At 31.3% G+C, this 22,777-nt stretch overlaps 1 protein-coding gene across 2 annotated transcripts in view; it reads left to right on the plus strand.

Moving 5' to 3' along the window:
• Positions 1 to 22,777, plus strand: part of LOC148621199 (protein amalgam-like) — a 93,618-nt gene that overhangs the window by 40,321 nt on the left and 30,520 nt on the right. The window contains exon 1 of one of the 2 annotated variants that reach the window (XM_088575317.1): positions 19,807 to 20,192. The exons of the other annotated variant lie outside the window; for it this stretch is intronic. Within the exon in view, the coding sequence (XP_088431443.1) occupies positions 20,120 to 20,192 (73 nt within the window). The 5' untranslated portion in view covers positions 19,807 to 20,119. Of the gene's footprint in view, positions 1 to 19,806; positions 20,193 to 22,777 lie in introns of those variants that run through there. 2 annotated transcript variants of the gene reach the window in all.

Genomic DNA, 22,777 nt, shown 5'->3' on the forward strand with positions numbered 1-22,777 from the left:
AAATCTTTAACATTTGTGCAGCTCAATGAGAAACTAGTTCATATACTATTAAAGGTTTGACACCAGTAAAGAATATAATAATAATGAATATAACAAGTTTGTCGACAATAGATAAACGGATACTGTTCTCTTTTCAGCCAGCAACGACATATTTTTGATAGCAAAACTTTTCTTGTTAGTTAAAATGATGTTATAAGTTAACGACATTAATCGATATAAGAACATACTGTATCGTTTTATAACATTAGTTAAAGACTTTTAAGCCACTGTTGACAACTTCTAGGTCAAAGATTCATAATTATCTTTTCGTACTTTTAAGTTTTAAAATAAACAACAATATCACATCCTCATTCACTTTTTGATCTATTGAAGTCTTGAAAAAACTTTGATCCATATGCTGTTCGTTGTTGAAACAAGTCTGGTTGGCCTCCGTTTCTGGTAAAACCTCATGTACTTTCCATAAAATTGATAACTCTTAATGACAATTTATGACAGGCTGTGCAAAATTGAAACTGTTCAAACATTTCCGTGTTAAGGATATATCTCCATATCGTATAAGTAGTGTGATACTAAATAACTACAATTTTCTGTTTTATATTTTAAACTTTCTACGTTTTCGTGACACCGAGTTCCCAAAGGATCATCATTGCAATTAATAATTCAGTAGACTGGTAGACGAGGCATTTATATGCCTTTTAGCATATTCTTTTGACATATCTTATGTCATATATTTCATATTTGTCTATTTTTTTTTTTTCGATTTTTTTTTATAAAAGTTGAGTAGAATTGAATTTAGTTTTGAGAATAAAATTAAAATACTTTGAAACCATGGATGGAATCAAAATATGTTGCCATGAATATTTAGGCAATAAACATAAGCAAGTTGAAATGAAAACGATATTCAAAATATTAATTAAAATATAAATTGCATTTTAACTACGTATACTGTATATACGAACCTATATTTATTTTTTTTCACGAGCACATTTTTAAACCCGTTAGGTTATACAGTTATAACATTTTTAGCCGAGTTGCAACGAAGTTGACACGGGTATTAGTTTGGTTAAGGTAGGAGGGCGGGAGAACGTGCGTCATCATTGGTTCCCGAACGATAACTGGAAAGGTTTATATCCGATTCAAAACAAACCTTGAGATACATTCAATTCCAGTCACTGGTGTAGAAGGAGTTAGGGATTAGGAATGGGTTCCCTCTTGTGAAACGGAAGGACGGACGGACGGACACTCCTTTCACTATATACCCCAACATTGCAAATGGGGTATAATAATAAGTCACTCGTATTTATCTCAATTTCTTTTTTTTATTGAGTCATTTTTTATTAGGTTTTTTATTTCATGACTGTAACAGTCTAAATCGGATATTTTCCTGTGAAACACGTTAAGCATTTAACTATAGTAAAATCGAAATGTACCAGGATATACAAGCCGAGTTTCGTCCCCATTCGATCTGGTAGATAAAAATATCGAATTGTTCCATTTGAATCGGATGCAAACATTTTGATTTATCGTCCAGAAACTTAATTTTTACAGAAAAAATGAAGCTTTTTGACAAATGCAACCTGGACTGGAAACTAAATTCCAATAAAAATCAATCGTGTTTTCATTTATCTGGTATGTAACAATATCCCATAGTTCCGTTTCAATCAGATGTAAACTTTTTAAGTTATTGTCTGGAAACCAACTTTTAAGTAAAAATGTTCCTTTTCTTGCCATACTTGACCTTGATCATGGACAAAACTTTTCCGCACTTATCTGGCATTTAACAATATCTGGTTTGAATCAGAGTTAAACTTATAGAGTTATCGTCCGGAAACATGAGCAAACTTTCCTCAAAATTTATAGGGTTTGCACTTACCTAGTTTATAACGAAATCCCAAAGTGTTGAGTGAATCAGATATAACATTTTTTATAGTTATCGCTGATGTCCTCAACCTACACCACTTAATGGAATTGAATGAAATTTTCACAGAATAATTATCCCATATACCAATTGTCCACCATCTATTTTCAATTTTGGTCCGAATCAATCTGGGTGTTTAACATAGCGAAACATGGACTTTATCATTTGTAAATATAGTGACACGGAAACTCATCTCTTTTCCGTTACTCCTCCTTAACCATTGAGTGAATTGAATGAAACTTTCACAGAATTATCATTACATATTCCAGTTGTGCACCTTCTGTTTAAGATGTTGATGCAAATCAATTTGGGGCTTTACAGAGCAAACATGGAATTTATCATTTGTGAATATGGGGACAGTGGGAACCCATCTCTTATCTGTCATTCTCCTACACCACTAAATGGATTAAAGGACACTTTCATTGAACATTAATTAGATATTGCCATTATGCACCTCCGATGTTAGATTTTGATTCAAATTAATATTGAGGTTAAAGGATGCATGTCATCAAAAGGGGAAATGGGGTATCCATTTAGTGAGTATTGTCCACAGTTTTTCAAGTTATTATCAATTTTTTTACACACTTTGTTCAGATTGACTTGTTCAAGATACCATTAACAATTGAGATAAGCCATTCATTGCTAACACCTGATACATGTGTAAGTCATTTAGCGTTGCTTCAATCATTTAATGATATCTAGTCAACTCATGATTATATTATGGCATGTAATTAAGTTTACAATTCTTGAAACGCATAGACTTCCCATTTACACCTTATACCCCTATTTTCCATTCCCAATTGGCCCCATCCCATTTCCCCATTGAGAGTTCCCTATTCACCATAGAAAAATCACCATCCACTATCCCAATTGCATTTTTCTTTCACAAATATTTACTTAGTACATTTTAATTTTTTTTTTATCTCAGAGATCTACCACATAAAAACTGTTATTTCTAATTATATTTAATACATATTTCACATCAATAGATACTTTCAAAACCAATTTTCCCATTAAAAATTTCCATCCCCCATCACTATCCCCATCCCAATCCCCATTCCCCTTTCTTCATCCATCCCATATACCTTATAATGGGAAGTATTCCCCAAACGATTACTGTACAATTAATACAATATATTGTATTAATTATTTAATGATAAGAGCATGTACTAACTATATTTACTAAATTTCTTTCCGTTTCGATCCGATACTCTTTAAAAATGTCCATTTCAGTGCTGACAAAATGAAAAAAAGAACTGACATGGTGAAAAATAACTAATAGTCCAGAGTATCACTTACACCGAAAACTATAAATACTTCAGGGGTCACAATAAGGTCTACAATGGGTGTAAACACCTAAACAAGCCCTGAAAGCTGGAAGGCCCCGACGACCGACATGTGTAATAAATCCGTGGTAACAGGTCAATGACAATTTACTGCAACTAATAATTAAAGAGAATGTAATGCATTAAACAAACAGACATATTAATGAGCAACATCCGCTGACTGCGCATGCGTCTGTGGTGGGGTGCGTCTAGTTTAATTAAGGCCTTAACAACTCTAAAAATTTAAGCTATAACATTAATTAACAAACACACACAAACAATGAAATTCACTCTATAATTCATTTAACATTAATTCGCTGTCAGGATCAAACAAAGTATGGCCACACATTTTTTAATATATGCATTAAACTTCGGCAGATGTTGCACTTTGATGAATAACTTAAATCGTGAAAAAATGTTTGGTTGCTATGGACTATGGTTGTTGTCATAGCAACATGTAACTGTACTTTTTCCACCAAAAGCAAACTTTTCTAGGGCAATGTTTGACTAAATTTTGTCATCAATATCATTTAAAATCTAAGGATTTGGTCCAAAAAAACTGGTAAAATCTACTGAATTCAAGCATTTTTATAAGATAATGTCCACGCTCGCCTTGAATCATCACAAGATACATAGTACAGTCCACAATAAAGCTATGTAAAAATTCTTCTCGATCAATGTGGTACTTCAACATTCAATATATAGACAGAAAGGAATAAACAATTTTAAAGAATGCTCGAAATTACTGGCTCAGAACATACTTAAGTGTGACGAAGCCGTTAAAACCACAAGAGATGTCAATCAAACATGCTATAATTTAAGATATTACATACGTATTTCTAACTAGACGCATCTTTTTTTACACATAGTTTATTGAAATAATCAAAATATCTTTTAAAAATGCATTTACAAAAAAATACTACAATTATTTACTGCTGCCCGTACATTAATGATGCTAAGATTATTTCATTGATTAAATAACTTTTACCGGGTGAACTGAACTAAATTACGTTGTTAACCTTACAGAAGAAATTTTCTGCCATATATTTCAGTAACTACTTGAAAATAGGTACTTGATAGTCGTGTATTATTTCAATTTTTAGACATGCAACATAAAAATGCTTTATCATTGGTAGCTTTGGAACTAAATATATACATTTTTTTAAAAGTTATTTAAGTTGATTTATGCAGATTTGTGCAGATTTCCTCCCAGTCGTTTAATTTGTTCATTATTCTATTTTGAATGGTTTTATTAACAAACATTTGTTATTTGATAGACAAAACATAGAGCACCACCGTGTAAGAACACATATGTGAATGACATAAGTATTTGTATAAATAACAGACTATTCTGAATGTTTAAAGCGATACAATAGAGAGTGGCCTCAGTCATACTTCAATAAACGAAATATATATATGCTTTAAAGTTACACCCACCTATGAATATAAACTGTTTTATTTTCGTATCATTAAATATAATGGTTTCTTTCCGAAAAATTAGTATTTTTATCAAACAAAACAACATGATTATTTTCTTTAGAATCCATTTGTGGGTGTAATTATATATATTTTTGTTGATCGACATTTCTCTCTCCAGACGTTTACGAAACTATCCAGTAACAACTATTTACATTTAACTTCAATAACTGAGGTAATTTCATGTGTTCTTGCGTTGTTATATTGTTTAACACCTTTCGATAAACGATTATCTAAGAATGATTGCCTGTTATTGAACATCTTGTCTTTTAAAGTTCATCATTTCCATATTATCCTACGTTACATTTGAAGATAACTCAATACTATTTTCTCTTTACTCTTCTATTGGAAAAATGTAAACTTGTCGGTTAATTGTCTTTAAATCGCATATCACTAAGTAAACATATTGTTTCTAAGACTGCTTCTTTCGCTGTGTCTTGTATTTAAGAATTCTTTATTATCAAAATGGCTTGTTTTATACATTTGTTGAAGATGCTAACCGTCAAGATAATATTTTTATTTTTCCACGAAAAAAATTTATTATTATCATGTGATTTTTAAAGACTTAATACATGATCGTTTAATGTGTTCTTTCAAATACTTTGCAACATTTAATGATTGTTCCAGAAAGAGAATGTTCCATAGATTAAGTTATAGATAAAATATGTTTTATCTAACCAAGACTTTTTATACCGATATAAAATGTTCTTAATAACATGAAGTACTGGTACGTAATCCGAGTCCATATATTTATGGACTATGAATAATTTTAATGAAATGGTGTGTAGGTGCGATTTGACTGAACAAGCGAATTATTTATTCTGAGCTTAAATACGTGGTACAATACTTAGCACCCATTAACATTTAAAAAATTGTTCGTATATTAATGACTCAAAATCATCCAATTGCCTTCCCTCTTAAAATTACCTTGATATATGGTAGTTCTAAAATATCGCTTTATAAGCAATTTCTTTACTGCATTTCGAATATTGAACAATACGTTTTGGTTTTGTGATTACGTTATAAGTCTTTACTCCCATATACGTTCATTTCAATATCATCTTTATATTAACTGACCTTAATTGACATTTATTGTCACATTTGTCGTATCATGTTTTAGTTACATCATTTCATTCGACTTTTTCCAGTGGCAATCAAAATTTGTCGACCCTATTATCCTTGTGACCCATCCTTTTTTTTTTCATTTCATGTTCATTTTATCATCCATTTCATGTTCATTGTCTGAATATAGCTGAAATATTGCTGCTCGGACGTTAAACCCCAACAAAAAAACAAACAAACGTGACGGAGCGCAAAGGTTCCTACTCCTATCGAATACCACAGAAGGGTTTATTGTCGTGCGAGGAACGTGGCAGCCTTCCCAACACAGTGCACCACTATGGTCTGTGATCAGGTTTTTCGTATTGTAGCATATAGCTGAAATATTGCTGCTCGGACGTTAAACCCCAACAAACAAAACATCATTTCATTCGATAAAAAACATGCTTCAAACTATTATATGGTTTTGTGTATATTCTACCAAAGATATAAAGGAAGTAATGTATGTCTGTTTTAGTATGCGTCATGCAAGATAATAAGTTTCAATATAACAGTCTGTCAAAAACATAAAAGTAGGTACGATCAATTAGTCAAACTTATTGTCACTAGACTGTAATGAACTTGATGGTTTGTGGTTCTTGATGGAATATGTAACAATTTTTTAAATCTATGATTTTCTGTGAAGATTCTCATAACTTTCAATTGAGTAATGGACAAGAATGTTTGAAATGTCTCTTCAGTAATTGATCATTCGTGTATTTGAAATCGACTTCAACATGTTATTATTTTCATAACACTATGATAGCTTCGGAATTAGCATTTATAGTTTAAAACTTAGCATTAGTTTTACTGACTATGCAGCTGGATATTTTAAGTACGCCAACTAGCATATATTTGCTCTTTAGGGTATTTGAAATTCCATGAGATTTATATTTCGTTACGTTGTGTGTCTGACAGGAGAAAAGCAGCTAATGGGTCTGAAAGCCCGTAACAAATATGAAGATCGTGACATATACAAACTATTATTCAAATGCAAGTAAAAGGATGCAAGTAAAAGGGGCTAATGAAATCATTTTTGCAGGAAATCTTTGTTGAATTATCATGTCTTTTTATATTTCGGATTTGCTCCATCTTAATTGACATCTGCTATATATTCGTTGATCCGATGGATTCAATTCTTGAGTTACATTAAAATTATTATTGGTCAAATAATTGTGAGACACAACAATGGTATCATTAATTCAACAAAAGGATGGTGACCTTTTTTATATATAAATGTCAAGCACATAATTTACTTTTAATGACAATTTGTAAGTTTCTATGCATTTTTTGTACATCATATCGAACTTTACAATATATAAAACTGGTATTTTTTGCATTTAATTGGACAGTTATGAGTTAAGCTTTTATACATTATCTTTTGAACATGTATAGATATTTTAGGTTTGATATTTAGTTGAAAAAAGAGATGATGACAAACAACAGCGGCCAATCAGATCTCATTTTGGTATTTAATTTATTTGTGGTTTGTTTAATTTTGCAGGCAACTCCCAAGAGATTTTAAGATTATAAATAAATGCCTTTATCGAATAATATCAGATAACATGGATAATATTAAACTACAGTTATGTGAGCATTTGACTAATTAAAACTGTATTATTCATACTCCTGATGGAGTAAAGATTTAATTAACTCCTGCACATATTATGGTGTTAGGAAGGGTTTTTCATTTGTATAACTACCGGAAAAATATTATGCATTTAAAATATATACGAATGTTAAACGTTTTGTCACTATATCTTTATATATTTTTTCTTTGAACTTTTATCATGTATCTCACAGATATAAAAAGATAATACAATAAACCGTTAGTGAATCCGTTTTTATGTGAAATTGGATAGTCCATAAAACCATTTCTATCGTAAATGCCTGTACCAAGTCAGGACCATTTCCAAATTCCGGGTTCGACTTTGATATAGCCATTTGTCACACGGATTTACCTTTCGGACTATTTCTTTTAACTATCGCCTAGAGTTTATCAGTTCGGTAATTTTGTTATAACAATTAGTAAATTAGTGTGCAAATCAGTATTATGAGATAATATGAAATTGAAATATATCGACAAATATTGACCAAAAAAAAAACAAAAACAAAAACAAACAAACAAAACCGCCAGAAATAACCATCAAAGTATTTGTAAAGATTGCCTTTTAAAATATTGATAAGTCGAATTTAGTTGACATACACCATGAAAAATGGCAGTCAAAGAATATCTACGTCACAGATGCATCAGGATAAATTTAAAAAGCTTTTCGGTTGTTTTCTAAATGTTTTGAATATATTTGAGGCAAAGAAGACCAAATTGAGAAAAATGATATGCCACCTATTGCCCGATTCTTACACATAATGGTATTTAATACCTAAGTACGCTCGATATGGTTCGAATGTTCAGTAACTAACACTACAGTAAAAAAAGACTATATGTACTATAGTTTAAGTGATGCAGTTTATACATAACTGATAGTTACAGACAAATTGACTGATTTTGACTGATAAAGTTCGTACTGTATTTCGTATCAACTGTCCTTGTTAACATTCAATTATAACAAATCAACAGCTAATGAAAAATAACAGATAGACACAATGTTTCCGACAGAATTTGTTTGAATTCGTAAAAATTTTAAAAAGCGTACTGGCTTCAGTTAAAATACCTTTTTTTTTTAAACTTTCTATATTTTATATTTATTACAAACAAAATTCAATAGATTTTACTCAGATCTAGATCTAACATTTGTTTTATAACCCTATACTCTATAAACCAATCATAAATGCAAACAATTGTATTCGGCCTTTTCTTTTTATGTCTTTCTGTTTAATTATTTTTGGACATACGTCAAATCAATGTGGAATTAAATCGTAAGCTTGATCTATAAATTGTTTCAATTTCCAGTTAATTGTAGATAAATAGAGGTTTTTATCTCGAAACTCTACACCGTAAGAGAGTAATTCATACAAGATATCTGTAAAGACTTTTTAACGAGTTAATACTGGTAAAAGTAAGTTTATATAGTTGAAAACTGTGGTTCTAGATCAATTTGAAATGCACAGACACAAAAAATACACCACAGAAAATTCAAAAATAAAACAAATAAAGATAAATTGTATATATGGATAACCGAGACTGCTCATTATCCAGGTGATTTATTGTAAACATTACCTGTCTTATTATAAAAAAAATATATAATATTTTCCGCTTCAAGTCAAATTAAAACTTAAGTTGCCAACAAACAAATATGATTGTCAAATACATGCATTCATTAATGTAAGTTAGGTAGTAATAAAGTGATGTCGTCGACCGATTGTATTATTAATTTAATAGACGCTTATTCATCCATTTATTCCATGTTAAAATATTTTCCCATTCGGAAAATGCCATTTAATGTCTGTATTTCTCATTCTGATCAATTTGTCTCGAATTAAATTTGCGTGTCTGAACTTAACGTTCAATTATTTCCGAAGAACAGACGAGGTGATTGTTGAAAAACCTTTGATTTTTCAACAATTCGACAAAGCGATTTGTTAACATTTACTGTAATTAGACGTTTAAGATTATAGGCAATGGATTATATATTAACGATTTGTTCTCTATAACTACTTTTTGGACGGCTAGAATTTTGCGATATAACACCCTGGGGAGAGTGTGGTACGAAAAAGTGATATCAAAATTCGCCTTGGCGATTGGTTCTTGTGAGTGATTTGATGCATTGTCCATGACATCTGACTTGTCGAAAGCAATGAGACGATTCTTGATTTGATCTCCCGTAACAAATTGTGTCATAGACGGACGATTGCTAGGATTCCCATGATGACAAATGCAAAATATCAGGTGGCCAAATATTCTAAAACAATCATATTCTCAAATATAAACCCGCTTTATTTACTTTTTCGTCATCATTGCAACCGCGTCGAGGCTTGTCTCGAATGATGTTCAAATCAAATAACTTAAGTTGATATTATGCGATATTCAAATATTTTAAGGAAATTAGTCTAGGCCAAGGGAAATATCTCTTGAAATCTTGATATCAACGATGTAATTGGATCATTTTTTATTTTATCAACAATTCTCAAGCATCATTTGAAAAGTTTAAAATCAGGTTACTTAGATGCTTATATAAGATTTATGTAAAATGCTTTACACAAACATATCAATAATTTGTTTTGGATTATGACCTTCCAACATAGTTGCTGATGAGGGTTTACTTCTTGAAGCACGTGTACAGCTTATCGAAATGTGCAATATATAAGATTTATATTGTTTGTATATTGTAGAAGTTATACCCCTTAACATCTATCTATTTCCTTCAATTATATACAAGCTGAACGTTTTTGTTTTCATTGGTTATGCTTTTTGAAATTTTTTGTTGAAATCACTTTTCTTATATTAACCCTTATGGTGTAATTGGCTTTTTTTTTTTTTTTTTTTTAAATAAACAAACGAAAAAAAAACTTGGTAAAACTGGAGAAACTGCTTACGTTTTGGTGCTATGCTATTGCAGTTATAACTTTCTCCTAGAAACCATCTTACGGCTTACTACCAACTGTTCCAGGTTATCAATGTAAGTTGTCATTATTTGTTTTTAATTTTATACAAATAGCTTCTGGTAACGCATATGTATTGATTACCACATTTACAGGCAAGCATTTTTGATTCTTATACATTTTAGCGTTAAGTGGATGAAAAGAAATTTTCTGTGCTACACTTTTGCTCGGTATTGCACTAATGTCCTCCATTATTCAAGGCCATCATATTTAAAAATTCATGACATGACAATGATTGTAAAGAACTGTTTTTATTTTATTAACAAATCAATAATTTTGATGGTTACGCTAGTACTGTATCATCACCAGGTAATGCTGCATGTGCATTGAAAAATAAAAGAAGATATTTTGAAACTTGACATCTTGTTCTCGTGAGGGTAATATTTGCAATGCCAAAACTATATTAATTTATATTGATTCATAAATAAATAATTATTTTAACCCCTGAGATTCTTATCTTGGTAATTGATACATTTCTCTGCTAATTTGTCAACCCGTTTTTGTTTATTGACACGGTGTGCAACCAACGTTATGTATGATAAGGAGTAAAGGAGTAATGGAGAAAATGGTAACATCGGAATATTTTAATGATCAGTGAATATGGAATAATTACATGTCAAAAAGTCCTTAAATCTGAAAGATGGTTTTCAAAAATGTTTATTGATTATTAAAGCATACTATAAGAATAAAGCAATGTTATGGACTGTATTTGTACAAAATGTTCTATCATATGTGGCTATTTAAGTATCGAAAGGGGTACTTTTCGTCTACAAGCCATATTAATCAAACTTTCTAAAAGATGTATTTTGTGGCAACGAAAACGTGTTTCACACTGTTCAAATTAATGTAATGTTTGATTCTTGCAAACCTGAGAGATATATATGTCTCTGACTTTTCGGTCTTTTTTTTTCTTTCATGTAATTTATGAGGAAATTTACAAACATCGTGTTATAACCTTTGTCTTTTATCAATTTTATGCAATTTTTGGACATAGTTAACCAATCACGATAAGGCAGAGTGATGTACCTATTGTAGAAACTTTAGGTATTTTTTTTTTTGTTTGTTATTTTGTCCCCAGGATGTTTAAACGTGTATTGTTTTCTACTATCGTACTAGCAATTCAGTTATGCTAGCTTTACGGTATTACAAATACATTCAAATAAAATATCTTCTATCTGTAATCTAAAAATTGGTTAAACTTTTGTAAAAAAAAAACTCGGCATTAATAAATCTTGCTCTTTTATCGGCATTTTTATCACTCGTAGTATTTTCAAAAGATAGAACTAATTACAATAATTTCCTTTAAAGACACTATTAGTTTTAAATTAATTGTGTCCTTATACTTAAATTATAACCACAAGTACCGATATAGAATTCAATTAAGATCGGGTTGAAGGAATAAAAAAAAACGTACGGTAGTGACATAAGAAACAACATTGTAAATTAGACTATTAGATACCGTATGGCTGGCATTTTTGCGTTGTGCTAATTTTGGCGTATTTTAGCGGTCTGTCCAAAAAAGCCAAAATAAATTCCGTGAAGTATATACTCTAGGCTTAAGTACTGTGTGCCCCATGAAGCTTCCCCTATAATAAAGTACGCCAAAATATTTCGTATACTTTATTGCCAAAACAATCGCCATATTTTACATACGCTAATATAACCCACCTTACGGTATTAAATCAGAGTATTTCTTTATTGATTATTTGTACAATAGACAAAAATGGTTATCTTATATCAATTATTAAAAAGAATGAATAACGGAATGACAAGAAAAGTTTTGTTTTACGTGTTTGAAGGATGCTTAAGTGAACCCAAAAATGTGGTGCAGACATATTGTACATTGAGTAACGTAGGGAACTTCAGGTGATAGAATTTATCTTCCCTTTATAACTTGTCCATTATGACCATTACCTTTTGAAAGTACTTTGATAGTCAAATAAATAATCTATCTTTTAAGAGGTACCTAAACTGAGTCTGATAATTAACTACCTATCAGGTAATATTTATTCAATTCAGGGTAAACAAACTCGCTGAAGACAAATGTGTTAATTTATAATCGTTGGACTTTATAGTATAAAGTGTAGTTATTTAATCAAGGTAACAATAATAATATCGCTCAGGAAGTGTCATTACACTATTTTAGCAGCCTGAAGAAACAAACCAACACATGTATTCCAATTCACAAAGACCTGATCTTCTATCCACTTATATTTCATCACCGCAATAAGATCGAAATCTAAGGATACTGTTTAACAGCATTGATGAACAAAGGACCTTGAAAGTATTTTCTGCACGCAGACAAAACTTTTTTGTACTGAAACAATCACTTTTCTATCAATTCATGATTATGGCATTATGCCACTATCCAATTATATCAATGGATACGTTTCAATTAATCATCAACAAGGCATTGCTATTAATCCTTCATCCAAATTTTATTTGTCGCTGCCATCTGAGACTGCTAGAATAAGGTTCCTTTAATTGCTCACATTAGTGCTCTAAAGAAAAAATTAGTTCCAACATGTAATCATTGATTTAGTAACATCGAATGCAGACAGATAGAAAATAGATTTGTATTTCTCACTGCTTTTTCAAAATGTCCTTCAATACAACTTACAGAAAAAGAAGAAGTAGTTTATTTTTCACTTGGTACTTTTGGTACAAGAAGCACTCGTTTAATGTACGATGGGTTCATGGGGTCAATGTTTTTAGAATTTCTTTTGGTTTTTGCACGAAAAAATTAATTTCTCCAATACTTAAAAGAAAATAAGAAAACTAAAAACCTTTTCATTAAAAGATTTAAAACTGGGTGTGCAACATAAAAAAGGCATCCTTTATACGAAGGTTGAATAATGCAAATATTTTATTTTACGGTTTGATATTTTTAACTCGTTTTAAGTCATTGTTGTTGAATTCATTACTTTTGAAAACTTTTTAAATGAATAAGGTAACAATAATATGGCAACTCATGAATGTGCAGCTTTCCATAATTAGAGTAAAACACTTTGTTTTATCGACTATCATAAACGATAAAAGCGTATTTTACAAATGATGGTCCTATTTGTAGTAATCAGAGCTGTTAATTAAATAAAATTCAACACTGTGTTATATTAGTATTCATATTATTTTCAATATGATTCACTTACATAGTTATGATCAATAATCATAAACTTACTAGTAATTAAGAAATATTATTTTATTCATCTATTGCCAGTCATGTACATGTGGGTGTATGGATGCAACTATGCAGGCTAAATTGTTTTTTAATATGAATTTTTACACGGAAACATACTTGAATATCAGAGTATGATGCTGAAAATGTTCTGTTGACACAAGCAAAAAGAAGTATTGATTAACTTTATTACATTTCGTTCTAATTCCGCCAATGCTAATTTATCTTTGATATTACCCCCGAAGACCTTGTTTTTCTTCGACACTTCATAATATGCTTTCACCAAATCCTGTTGGACGAGTTTTTATTGATACTTTTGTCTGAGAAAACCAGGTGTTAGGATTTTTAACTAGCTTACAGAAACAGTGAGTACTCTAGAACTTCCGAGGTAGATATAGTACCTGGGCTGAGATAACCCTCCCCCGTGCACCCCCTACTCATCAACAAAAATTATGATTTTCAGCAACACTAATACCTCCCATTTATGAATCGTTTTGTTGCAAAATTATATAGTGAGCATTTTTGTATGTTGTGGCTATTTTTTATACCTCGTTGAGGCAAAAGTCCATTTTTAACGTTTTCTTTAAAATCCTTCGAACTTCGTCTTTCTACAAAACGAGGTAAGTTGACATATATAGATTTCAACATGTAGCCCAATGTCTAAACTTTGAAATGGTATCAAGAAAATTGCGATAACACTTTGCGAGAAAATTTTAAAAAAATTATAATACGCCACCGAAAAATCATTTAAATTGACATATTTTTAATGTCAAAACCCCTAGAGTATCTATGCTTTAGTAAAGAATAGCTTATTTGGTATTTTCTGTTTATTATTATAACAATTGATACTGCTAAGGTTCTTTTGATGACTTGTGGCGATGCGAAAACTCAGTTTTTCAATCTTCCTGTAAAAAATTATAGCTCAACTAAAACGTCTCAATTTTGGCATCATTCAATAGATAATTTAATTTTCAACATAAATAAAACACGAAAAACTAATATTCAGAATTTGGGCAATATTTCGGTTGGATGGGGAACATTGTTTCATTTTACTCGAAAACCCTTAGAAGTGTCATCGCAAATTTCTTGGTACCATTGTAAAACTGAGATATTGGACTACATGCATGCTGATTCCTATATGTATTTTGTTTCTCGGTGGATGCTTTCCCATGACGACTTAGACTCTCGAACAATTGAGCCACAAAAATCTTGTTTTTTTTTACCCAGTGGGGTGCAAATATACGCTTATATTGAGCAACAATCCGAGAATAAACAGGTAACATACCACTAATTTAACCATTGAGCTTTTAGAACGTATGCAAAAATAGTCCTACACTAGTTTTATGCACATGTGTTATGTTGCTGTGGAAACGTGCACATCAAATCTACACAAGTGAGCTTGTGTTTTGCGGGGAATTATATTTTCTTCATTTCTACAATAAAATTATCACTGTAACTCACTGAAATATTTTTTATGAGTTCTGCATAAAGACCCCTTTTTGTGAAATGGATGGGAATTCCCATTCTTCTATTTTTAGCTCATTGTTATCTAGGAGCCAGTGTCGCACTGCAAGGTAGTAAACCCCAGATAATATTTTCAGGCTTATTAGTGTAAACATGCAGCTTTTAGGTAATATATAGTCTTCTTCAGGTTAAACTTGAGGTAAAAGCTCCATAATACATTGAACTTAGTGATATTAGCATTGGAGTCTATGGGAAGTGACATTACTGGTTTGTAGCCATAATTTGACGACACATTGATTCGGTAATGGGAGGTATAAAGGCACCTGATAATCTCCATAAAGTTGATGAGTGGGGCTTGCACGGTGAATCCTTTCAATCCATGGAATAGTACAGCTTGTTGTCTTTGTCCCATAAGTTAAGGTTATTTTATTCTGTCTTGATCGCAAGAGTATAATCCGAATTCAGCAGGTTGTTTATCGTTCGTTTTATTGATGTCTTTTCCCACCACTGCCCCAGGTTATGGGGGGGGGTGAAGCGCTCACAAATATGTTTAACCCCGGTACATTCTTTATGTGCCTGTCCCAAGACAGAAATATGTAGTCAAGTGGTTGTCGTTGTTCGATGTTATTGATTTTACATTTTTTTCTATAGATTAGGTCGATTGTTTTCTTTTATGAATAGTTTAACATAATTCATTTTGAAGTGCTTTACAGCTTGCTTTTTGGTATCTGTTTTGTCCATCACTGAAGGCCGTGTGGTGACCTTTAGAAGTTAAATGCTTCGTTGCTTGGCATTTGGTGGATGACTGTCTCATTGGCAGTCATACCACATCTCCCTTTTTTTTATTTGATATCTAGAGGTCGCTTGCCTTATCTAATAGTTACCATTTGTGTGTAAGTATTTGTACGCTTCAGACAAAATATGAAATATGCATGTCAAAAACTCAAAGATCTGAGTGTATGTTTCGATTTAAAGAAGCCTTCTCTCCTCAGGATATTTCCTATCAGATACCTGTATCCTACGTTTTCAAAAGAAGGTAAGAAAATGAAGTTTTTGACAGAGTATTATGTCCTTGACATTGTGATTGGCGAATACGTGATTGTGGTCTCCGTCCTATTGAAGATCATATTTTTTTATGTATGTTCGTTTACAATGCATTTAGATAAGTTATGTCATTTTACCAATATGAAATTGAAAATTCTGTCTTTACTTCTCTATGGGGCAATTAGTGTCAACATACTATCAACGTGGTGGATTATTTTTATAATATGTTTTATTAACTGCCTGATTCTTATAGAGACACACCAATAATTGTCTCTATATCTCAGATTCCGAAAAAGGTTTTTACTGTTTCATGTCCACTTTTCCAGACAAAACTCAAATGAACAATGTCTTTAATGTAAGATAAGAATTAAATGAATGAAACGTTATTTCATTTTTTTTATCTTTTGATGGCAAATTAATAACCTATACATGTTAACACCCTTCAAAAATAACCATAATACCATCTACTTGTAAATGCTTTTAAAGTCGCCTCTCATTGTCTGGCACCTATGGCTTTTATTGAATTTCTTTGAACTACTTACTGAATATTGCACTTTTAAATTTTATTTTGAAAGAGTAATCAAGGGAACCAAGGTTATAGCGGTAATCAAAAGAATGTAATCCAGGGACAAAGACCACACATGGAAAACAGAGATACACAACAAAGAACATAAAGTAACTAAAATCATGCATACAAAATAACAAAAGTAATGAGCAACTCGTACTCCACTAAAAACTGAAAGCAAAAATTTGATTTAAAAGAGTAATCAAGGAAACCAAGGTTATAGCGGTAATCAAAAGAATGTAATCCAGGGACAAACTCCAAAATTTGATTTGAATCTTTGTATATACGCTGCATACTGAAAGCGAATCAATTTTCTGCTTAGAGAAAGCTTTTTAGTAATCACAAATATAAGATAATTGTTTATTCAAACATAAACAAAAATAAAACAACAGCGTACAAGATACAGAATATGATATTTAAACCTCAACAAAAATAAAAATAAAAAAAACATCATACTAATACAGAGCTCAAACGCATTTATATGTTCATCTTCATAGGGTATTCCTAATCCCTTCTCATTGATGATTCAATACTTTCTTTACTTGCAAATATGAAAACGAAAGGAGAGCAAATAGCTAATGCGAATAAAAGCATATGACAAAACACTATAATCGTGACAAATGATATGCATTATACAACTATGTAAAATGTTTTCACAAAAGCCGATTACAGTGCATAAGCTTTCAGGAAGTCTAGATTTAGCGACGAGGCTTGTATATTATGGAAACGTGCTTTTTGAAATGAAATGTATGGAATTAATCAAATAATTGATGACAAAATCAGAGATTTAAAGCACCATATAAAAGGTTGATGTAGGGAAAGAACTTTCTTCGATTTTAAATTTAATATCAGACCATAATGTAATTTACCATAGGTGAATTTGTTAAATAGAATGTTTAAATCTCCATCTGTATTCGCCGGTTCACGTTTCTATAAAGGTTACCATGAGATTGTCATTGAATCGATTATCATTAATTATTTAAAATATATATTCAATCCTAAATATCATCGTTGTATCAGTCCCACATTCTTATAGTTGCAAAGAGAATAGGATAAAAGCATTCACAAGTGTTGCTGTCCGATGTCAAAGGAATTCTTTTGAAACAATGGATTAAATAATGTATAGAAGACAAAATGAATTTTCCTTAGAAAAAATTTCCCATGACAAGAGGTCAACTGGATTACTTTTTATATTTTATCAGTATATATTTGCAGCTTTTTATAAGATTGTATAATTCGAGGTTGAACTACATATACATTTACTTAATCTAATCATGATACCTTGTGGTACACCATATTTATTCTTCCAAGTTGTATTCATAATTGGTGATGTTTCTAACAAATAGGTTTTATGGAACAGGGTTATGTTGCTACAAGATTGAAGTCATCACTACAGAAGTTTTATGGTCGTCATCATGAACTCGTGGATCGTTATGGTGTATCCATTTGCTCCATGAAAACAGATTTATTCAACGGTTCATAGTTTTCCTTTCCTCCTTTGTCTACCCTGGACTTTACTGTTTTAGCAACTTGGCGGGTGTTTCTAGAAAAGCAGAGGACGCTTACCCTACCGGTGCACCTGGTCCATGCTCCCAGTTTTTAGTGGAGTCCGAGTTGCTTTTTTGCTTTTGTTACTTTGTATGTATGATTTTAGTTACTTTATCTTCTTCGTTGTGTATGTCTGTTTTCCATGTCTGGTCTTTGTCCATGGATTGCATTCTTTTGATTACCGCTATAATCTTGGTTCCCTTGATTACTCTTACAAGCTAAAATTCCAAGACTCTACGAAAAGGCAACGGAAGAATTTAGATATGCGCTAGCATATCTTTGTCTCTTTTGGTACACTAAAACTGTTTTTTAGCTATTACTCCTTTTTTTTACTTCTTCCACTACGCAGTTACATTTGTCGGTCTCTTTCAATTTCTGAAAAATGCCTTCGCCATCAAATTCAGATCAAGAAATCAATGTACAAGTACCTACAAATGAGATGTTTCCAATATAGCTGCATTAGCGCTGTTATAACAGTGAAGAACAAACCCAAATAAATATGAAAGATTTAACAACCCCAACAAGCTTGGTTTAGAATCTAAGATTCGATTGGAAATTTGCAGGTACATATGTATAAACCAGGCAAAGTTCTTAAAAGCATACCAATACCTACTTTACCCGATGTATTTACACTGAATGTTGCATTTTTTGTGCATATACCTAAAAGAATCATTTAATCTTATAGTTACTTTACACATATATATATATATTTGTTGTGGCATGTATCGTTAGTTTGATCCTCTATCCTACATAACATCATGTACTAAGTTACAACCCTGAATTTATCCTACGAGGAGGAATGACCTAGCCAGCCAAAGATATCGTTTTATATAGCCTAGATGGCTGAGTGGTCTAGGGTGCTGCACTTTGCACAGGCGGTGTTGCTATAGATGTCACAGAGGTACGAGTTCGAGTCCCGCGGAGAGAACGATTAAAAATTTGCTTCGCACAGTTCTAACATCGGTGGGAAGCCTCAGTACTTTAGTTATTCTGAAATTTGTAATGTTGCAACTTTTAATAGTTAAAATACGACAAAGGTAGGGGTTATAATAGTATAAATACTGGGTTGATGAATTCATCCACATGCAGTGGCATTGACCCACTGGTTATAAATATAAAAAAGCAAATTATATACATTGCAAATTTCGATTTAAAGAGTTAATAGAATAATTGATGAAATAACAACATAGTTAACTATTTAATACTATACGAAAACTTCTAAACCCCTTTCCTTACATTTTTGGCAAAATGTCCGATGTCATTATTGAATGTACTAAAACAGAGTTTCAATTGTGCCTTTATTGAAAATATTGCACTCCATTGGTTTTTTTTTTCTCACTGTTTTGTTATAAATAAACAAAATAATAATAGGTGTACTAATCCACGTGGTTTATAGTTTCATTGTTTTTATTATAATTATTTCCTATTGTGTGTGTAGTTTGTTATATCTGTCTTAGCTTAATTTAACTTTTTTTAATCTGGACGTTGTTTAATGCTACTTAGGACTACATTTTAGTTAACGTACATGATTTCAATTAGCCTGCCAGTATTTAAAGCCTTACATAAATAGCAATAAAAGTTCACCGAGTAAAGCTATCATTTAAAAATAGATTTTTTTATATACTTAGAATAGTGCCCTTGAACATTTCCCGTTTGTTCCAGGACAGTCTTTTGAATAATTTCAATTACTCTAGCTAGGAGTTCTTTACTACCATACAATTAGACATCATCGTAACTGCTCAATTGACAAGATAATGACCCAGCCTTCGTTGCGAGCTGTAGAGTAATTCTATTGAACTTTTGATATTGGGATCTACTGTTACTCTATTAACGATTGGGAAGCGCAGGAAATTATACTTAATTCAAGTAATCATAAGCTTCTGCTTGTAACAGTCAGTCAGTTTCGTAAATCAGAGGACAACAGTAGTGCTACATGGAGCACAGTTATGACTTATTTTCTTGGAATTATATTTCAACTTCTTGTATTTGTGGTAGAAGAAATCTTGTGTTCTAATACAGGTAAAAAATTTAATAAGATTGTGTGCGAATTGATCATTGATATTGTGTCATGTAAGTCAAAACGGATATTTCAATTTTTTATATTTTTTTATATTATACTTTCGCTTAGTAGTGCGAGTTTTATCTATTGGCCAGTCGTATTTTCTGCATTAATATAAACTTCTGTGAATAGTGTAAGACATGTGTCGGGGAGTTTCATTGTTGTTATATCATTACTCGATTATACTCACTTGCAGTAAGACCGATACTGCTGGTAAAGAAAGACATGCTTACCCTACCTAAAAACCTGATAATACTCCGGATTTTTTTGTTTTTGTTTTTTTGTTTTTTGTTTGTTTTTGTTGTTTTGTTTTTTTTTAGGGGGATTATCATCGCAAGTGCTCTAGATTTTTTGTTTGACGTCTTGTTTCCCTTATCTTTTGTTTTTATGTGCAATATTTCACATTCGGTTTGCTACATTGAGCGTCTAGATTGTCTCTGTTTCATTTGTTTACGTTTATGCCATGTTGTTTTTACTTATCCAACTACTGACGCTTTGCTATGTTGTTGATATATAAACATAGCAACAACTTCTGAACTAGATGTATACATTGTGGTCTATGCATAAAATTATACTCATTGTTTATTTCTCTTCTTAGTTCAATTAGTTTTGATTAATTTAACACGAGATGTAAGATGATAAGATTCAACGAATAAAGTTTAATTGGCATTTAGACAAAAGCAGTTTGATAAAGACCATATCATTTATTTTATACCAACTTCTCTTATGGATGTAAATTTGAATGGTTCTGAGTGTGTACTGATTATACAAAACGGGCTTGTCATTTGTGAATGTACAAATAGATTAACAATGTACATATATTTTTTTTTATATTTGAAACCAAATTATTGTTTTATGGAATGACATTTAGACGTGTCCTGTTATAAAGTGTATTCATAGAAATTATTTCCATACCGCGGTGGTATGATAGATAGTCAGTACCCTTGACACAACACTTAAAACTTAATTTTGTATTTACCGGTGATTCGATAAGTAGAAATTCTACAAAAGATTATCAAGTATAATTTTGTTTTATTTCAATTTATTTTTTTAAATGCTTTGATGACTTTACATTGGCAAATGTGGAAGAGACTTCGTGTTCACACTGAGTTTCAATTACGGTCCTAGTAAAACGCGGTAGAGTTGAAATTATGTCCCTTTAACATTGAAACAGTATAAGCTTTTTTACCGAACAAAGACAAATTTAAAAAGTAGTACCTTACTTAATAGATATTCCTCTTGCATGTAATTCCATTATTTACCTGATCAATTATCAACTTGGCCTCAACATGTTGAAAATGGTTTGCTTAGAAATAAATCTGACAACTTGAGCAAAAGACGTGATTTTTTATCAACAAAGGAATTCGACCGATTGCATTCAGCGTGACAAGTGTTGTTCTTACATGAACAAGTTAAAGGCCAGTAGAGCCGAATTCGTCATTGGTGAAATAAACAAAATAAAAAAAACAAAACCAAAGGGCATTATGAGAAACTTTGGGGATACATTGGAAGTGAGTTGTGTGTTGCATCAAACTCTTTTTTTTTTTCATTCATTTGATAAATTATGGTAGCTTTTGCTGTTTTATTTTTATATGAAAATAATTAACACAACTTAATAATCGAAAAGTCTTCCATTCAAACACCCTTTCGGTTACTGTTAGAAAAATATCCTGCATTGCAAAAATTTTATGACTACTTTTTCATTAAACTTACAGACATAAAAATAATGAGAGATTGTTTTTTATCCCTACATAAAATGGCAATATTTTTTTTTAAATAAGAAAAAACTATCTGTTGTTCTTAACCGGCTTTAAAAGTGACGATTTCTACAGATTGTATCACGTCAACTCTGAGTTGAACAGATAAGTTATTTTTTTACATAACCTTGCATCACTTACTAAACTGATCATTTGAAACGTAAAAAAATCGATTATCAACTACCGTTACGAGTTGGTTTTTTTTCTATCTTACTTTTCGTACATTCGCAGAACTAATTATTTTCATATGTATGATGTCATCGGGCAACACAGACTTTAACAAGATATCTTCTTTTTAGAGTTACATAATGGTTAGACGACTATAAACTACAAAGAGTCTATGAATGGTTCTTGATAATTATGTAAATGCTAGTTGGTTAATTTTTATTGATAATGGTAACTTGTTCTTAAGCTACGATTTAGAATTAGATTACGAACTTAGTTTTTTTATGGTGGCATTTTTTATATAACCTCATGTCTATATATACGAAATAGTAGATATATTTTCTCCATAACTGTCTCACTACATACAGTCAAAACAGTCAAATGTGTCTTAACCAAACTATGCAAAATCCGAAACCATGTCTCAGCTAAAACTTTCTAGAGTCCCTTTACCTTATTTTAAGTGTATTGCAGCCTTGTTAAACCAACAACTAATCTGGTCAATATCGTAAGCGACCCTAGGATCGCTAAAAATATAGACTCAGGTCACCGGCGACGGATATGCACAATATATGAAATAAATTGCCGATTATGAAATAAAGTTAAAAAGTTCAAATTATCTAAAT

Source organism: Perna viridis, chromosome 3 (genome assembly GCF_037379345.1).
Source record: "Perna viridis isolate PV_CMFRI_1.1 ecotype Kerala chromosome 3, ASM3737934v1, whole genome shotgun sequence".
NCBI lineage: Eukaryota > Metazoa > Mollusca > Bivalvia > Mytilida > Mytilidae > Perna > Perna viridis.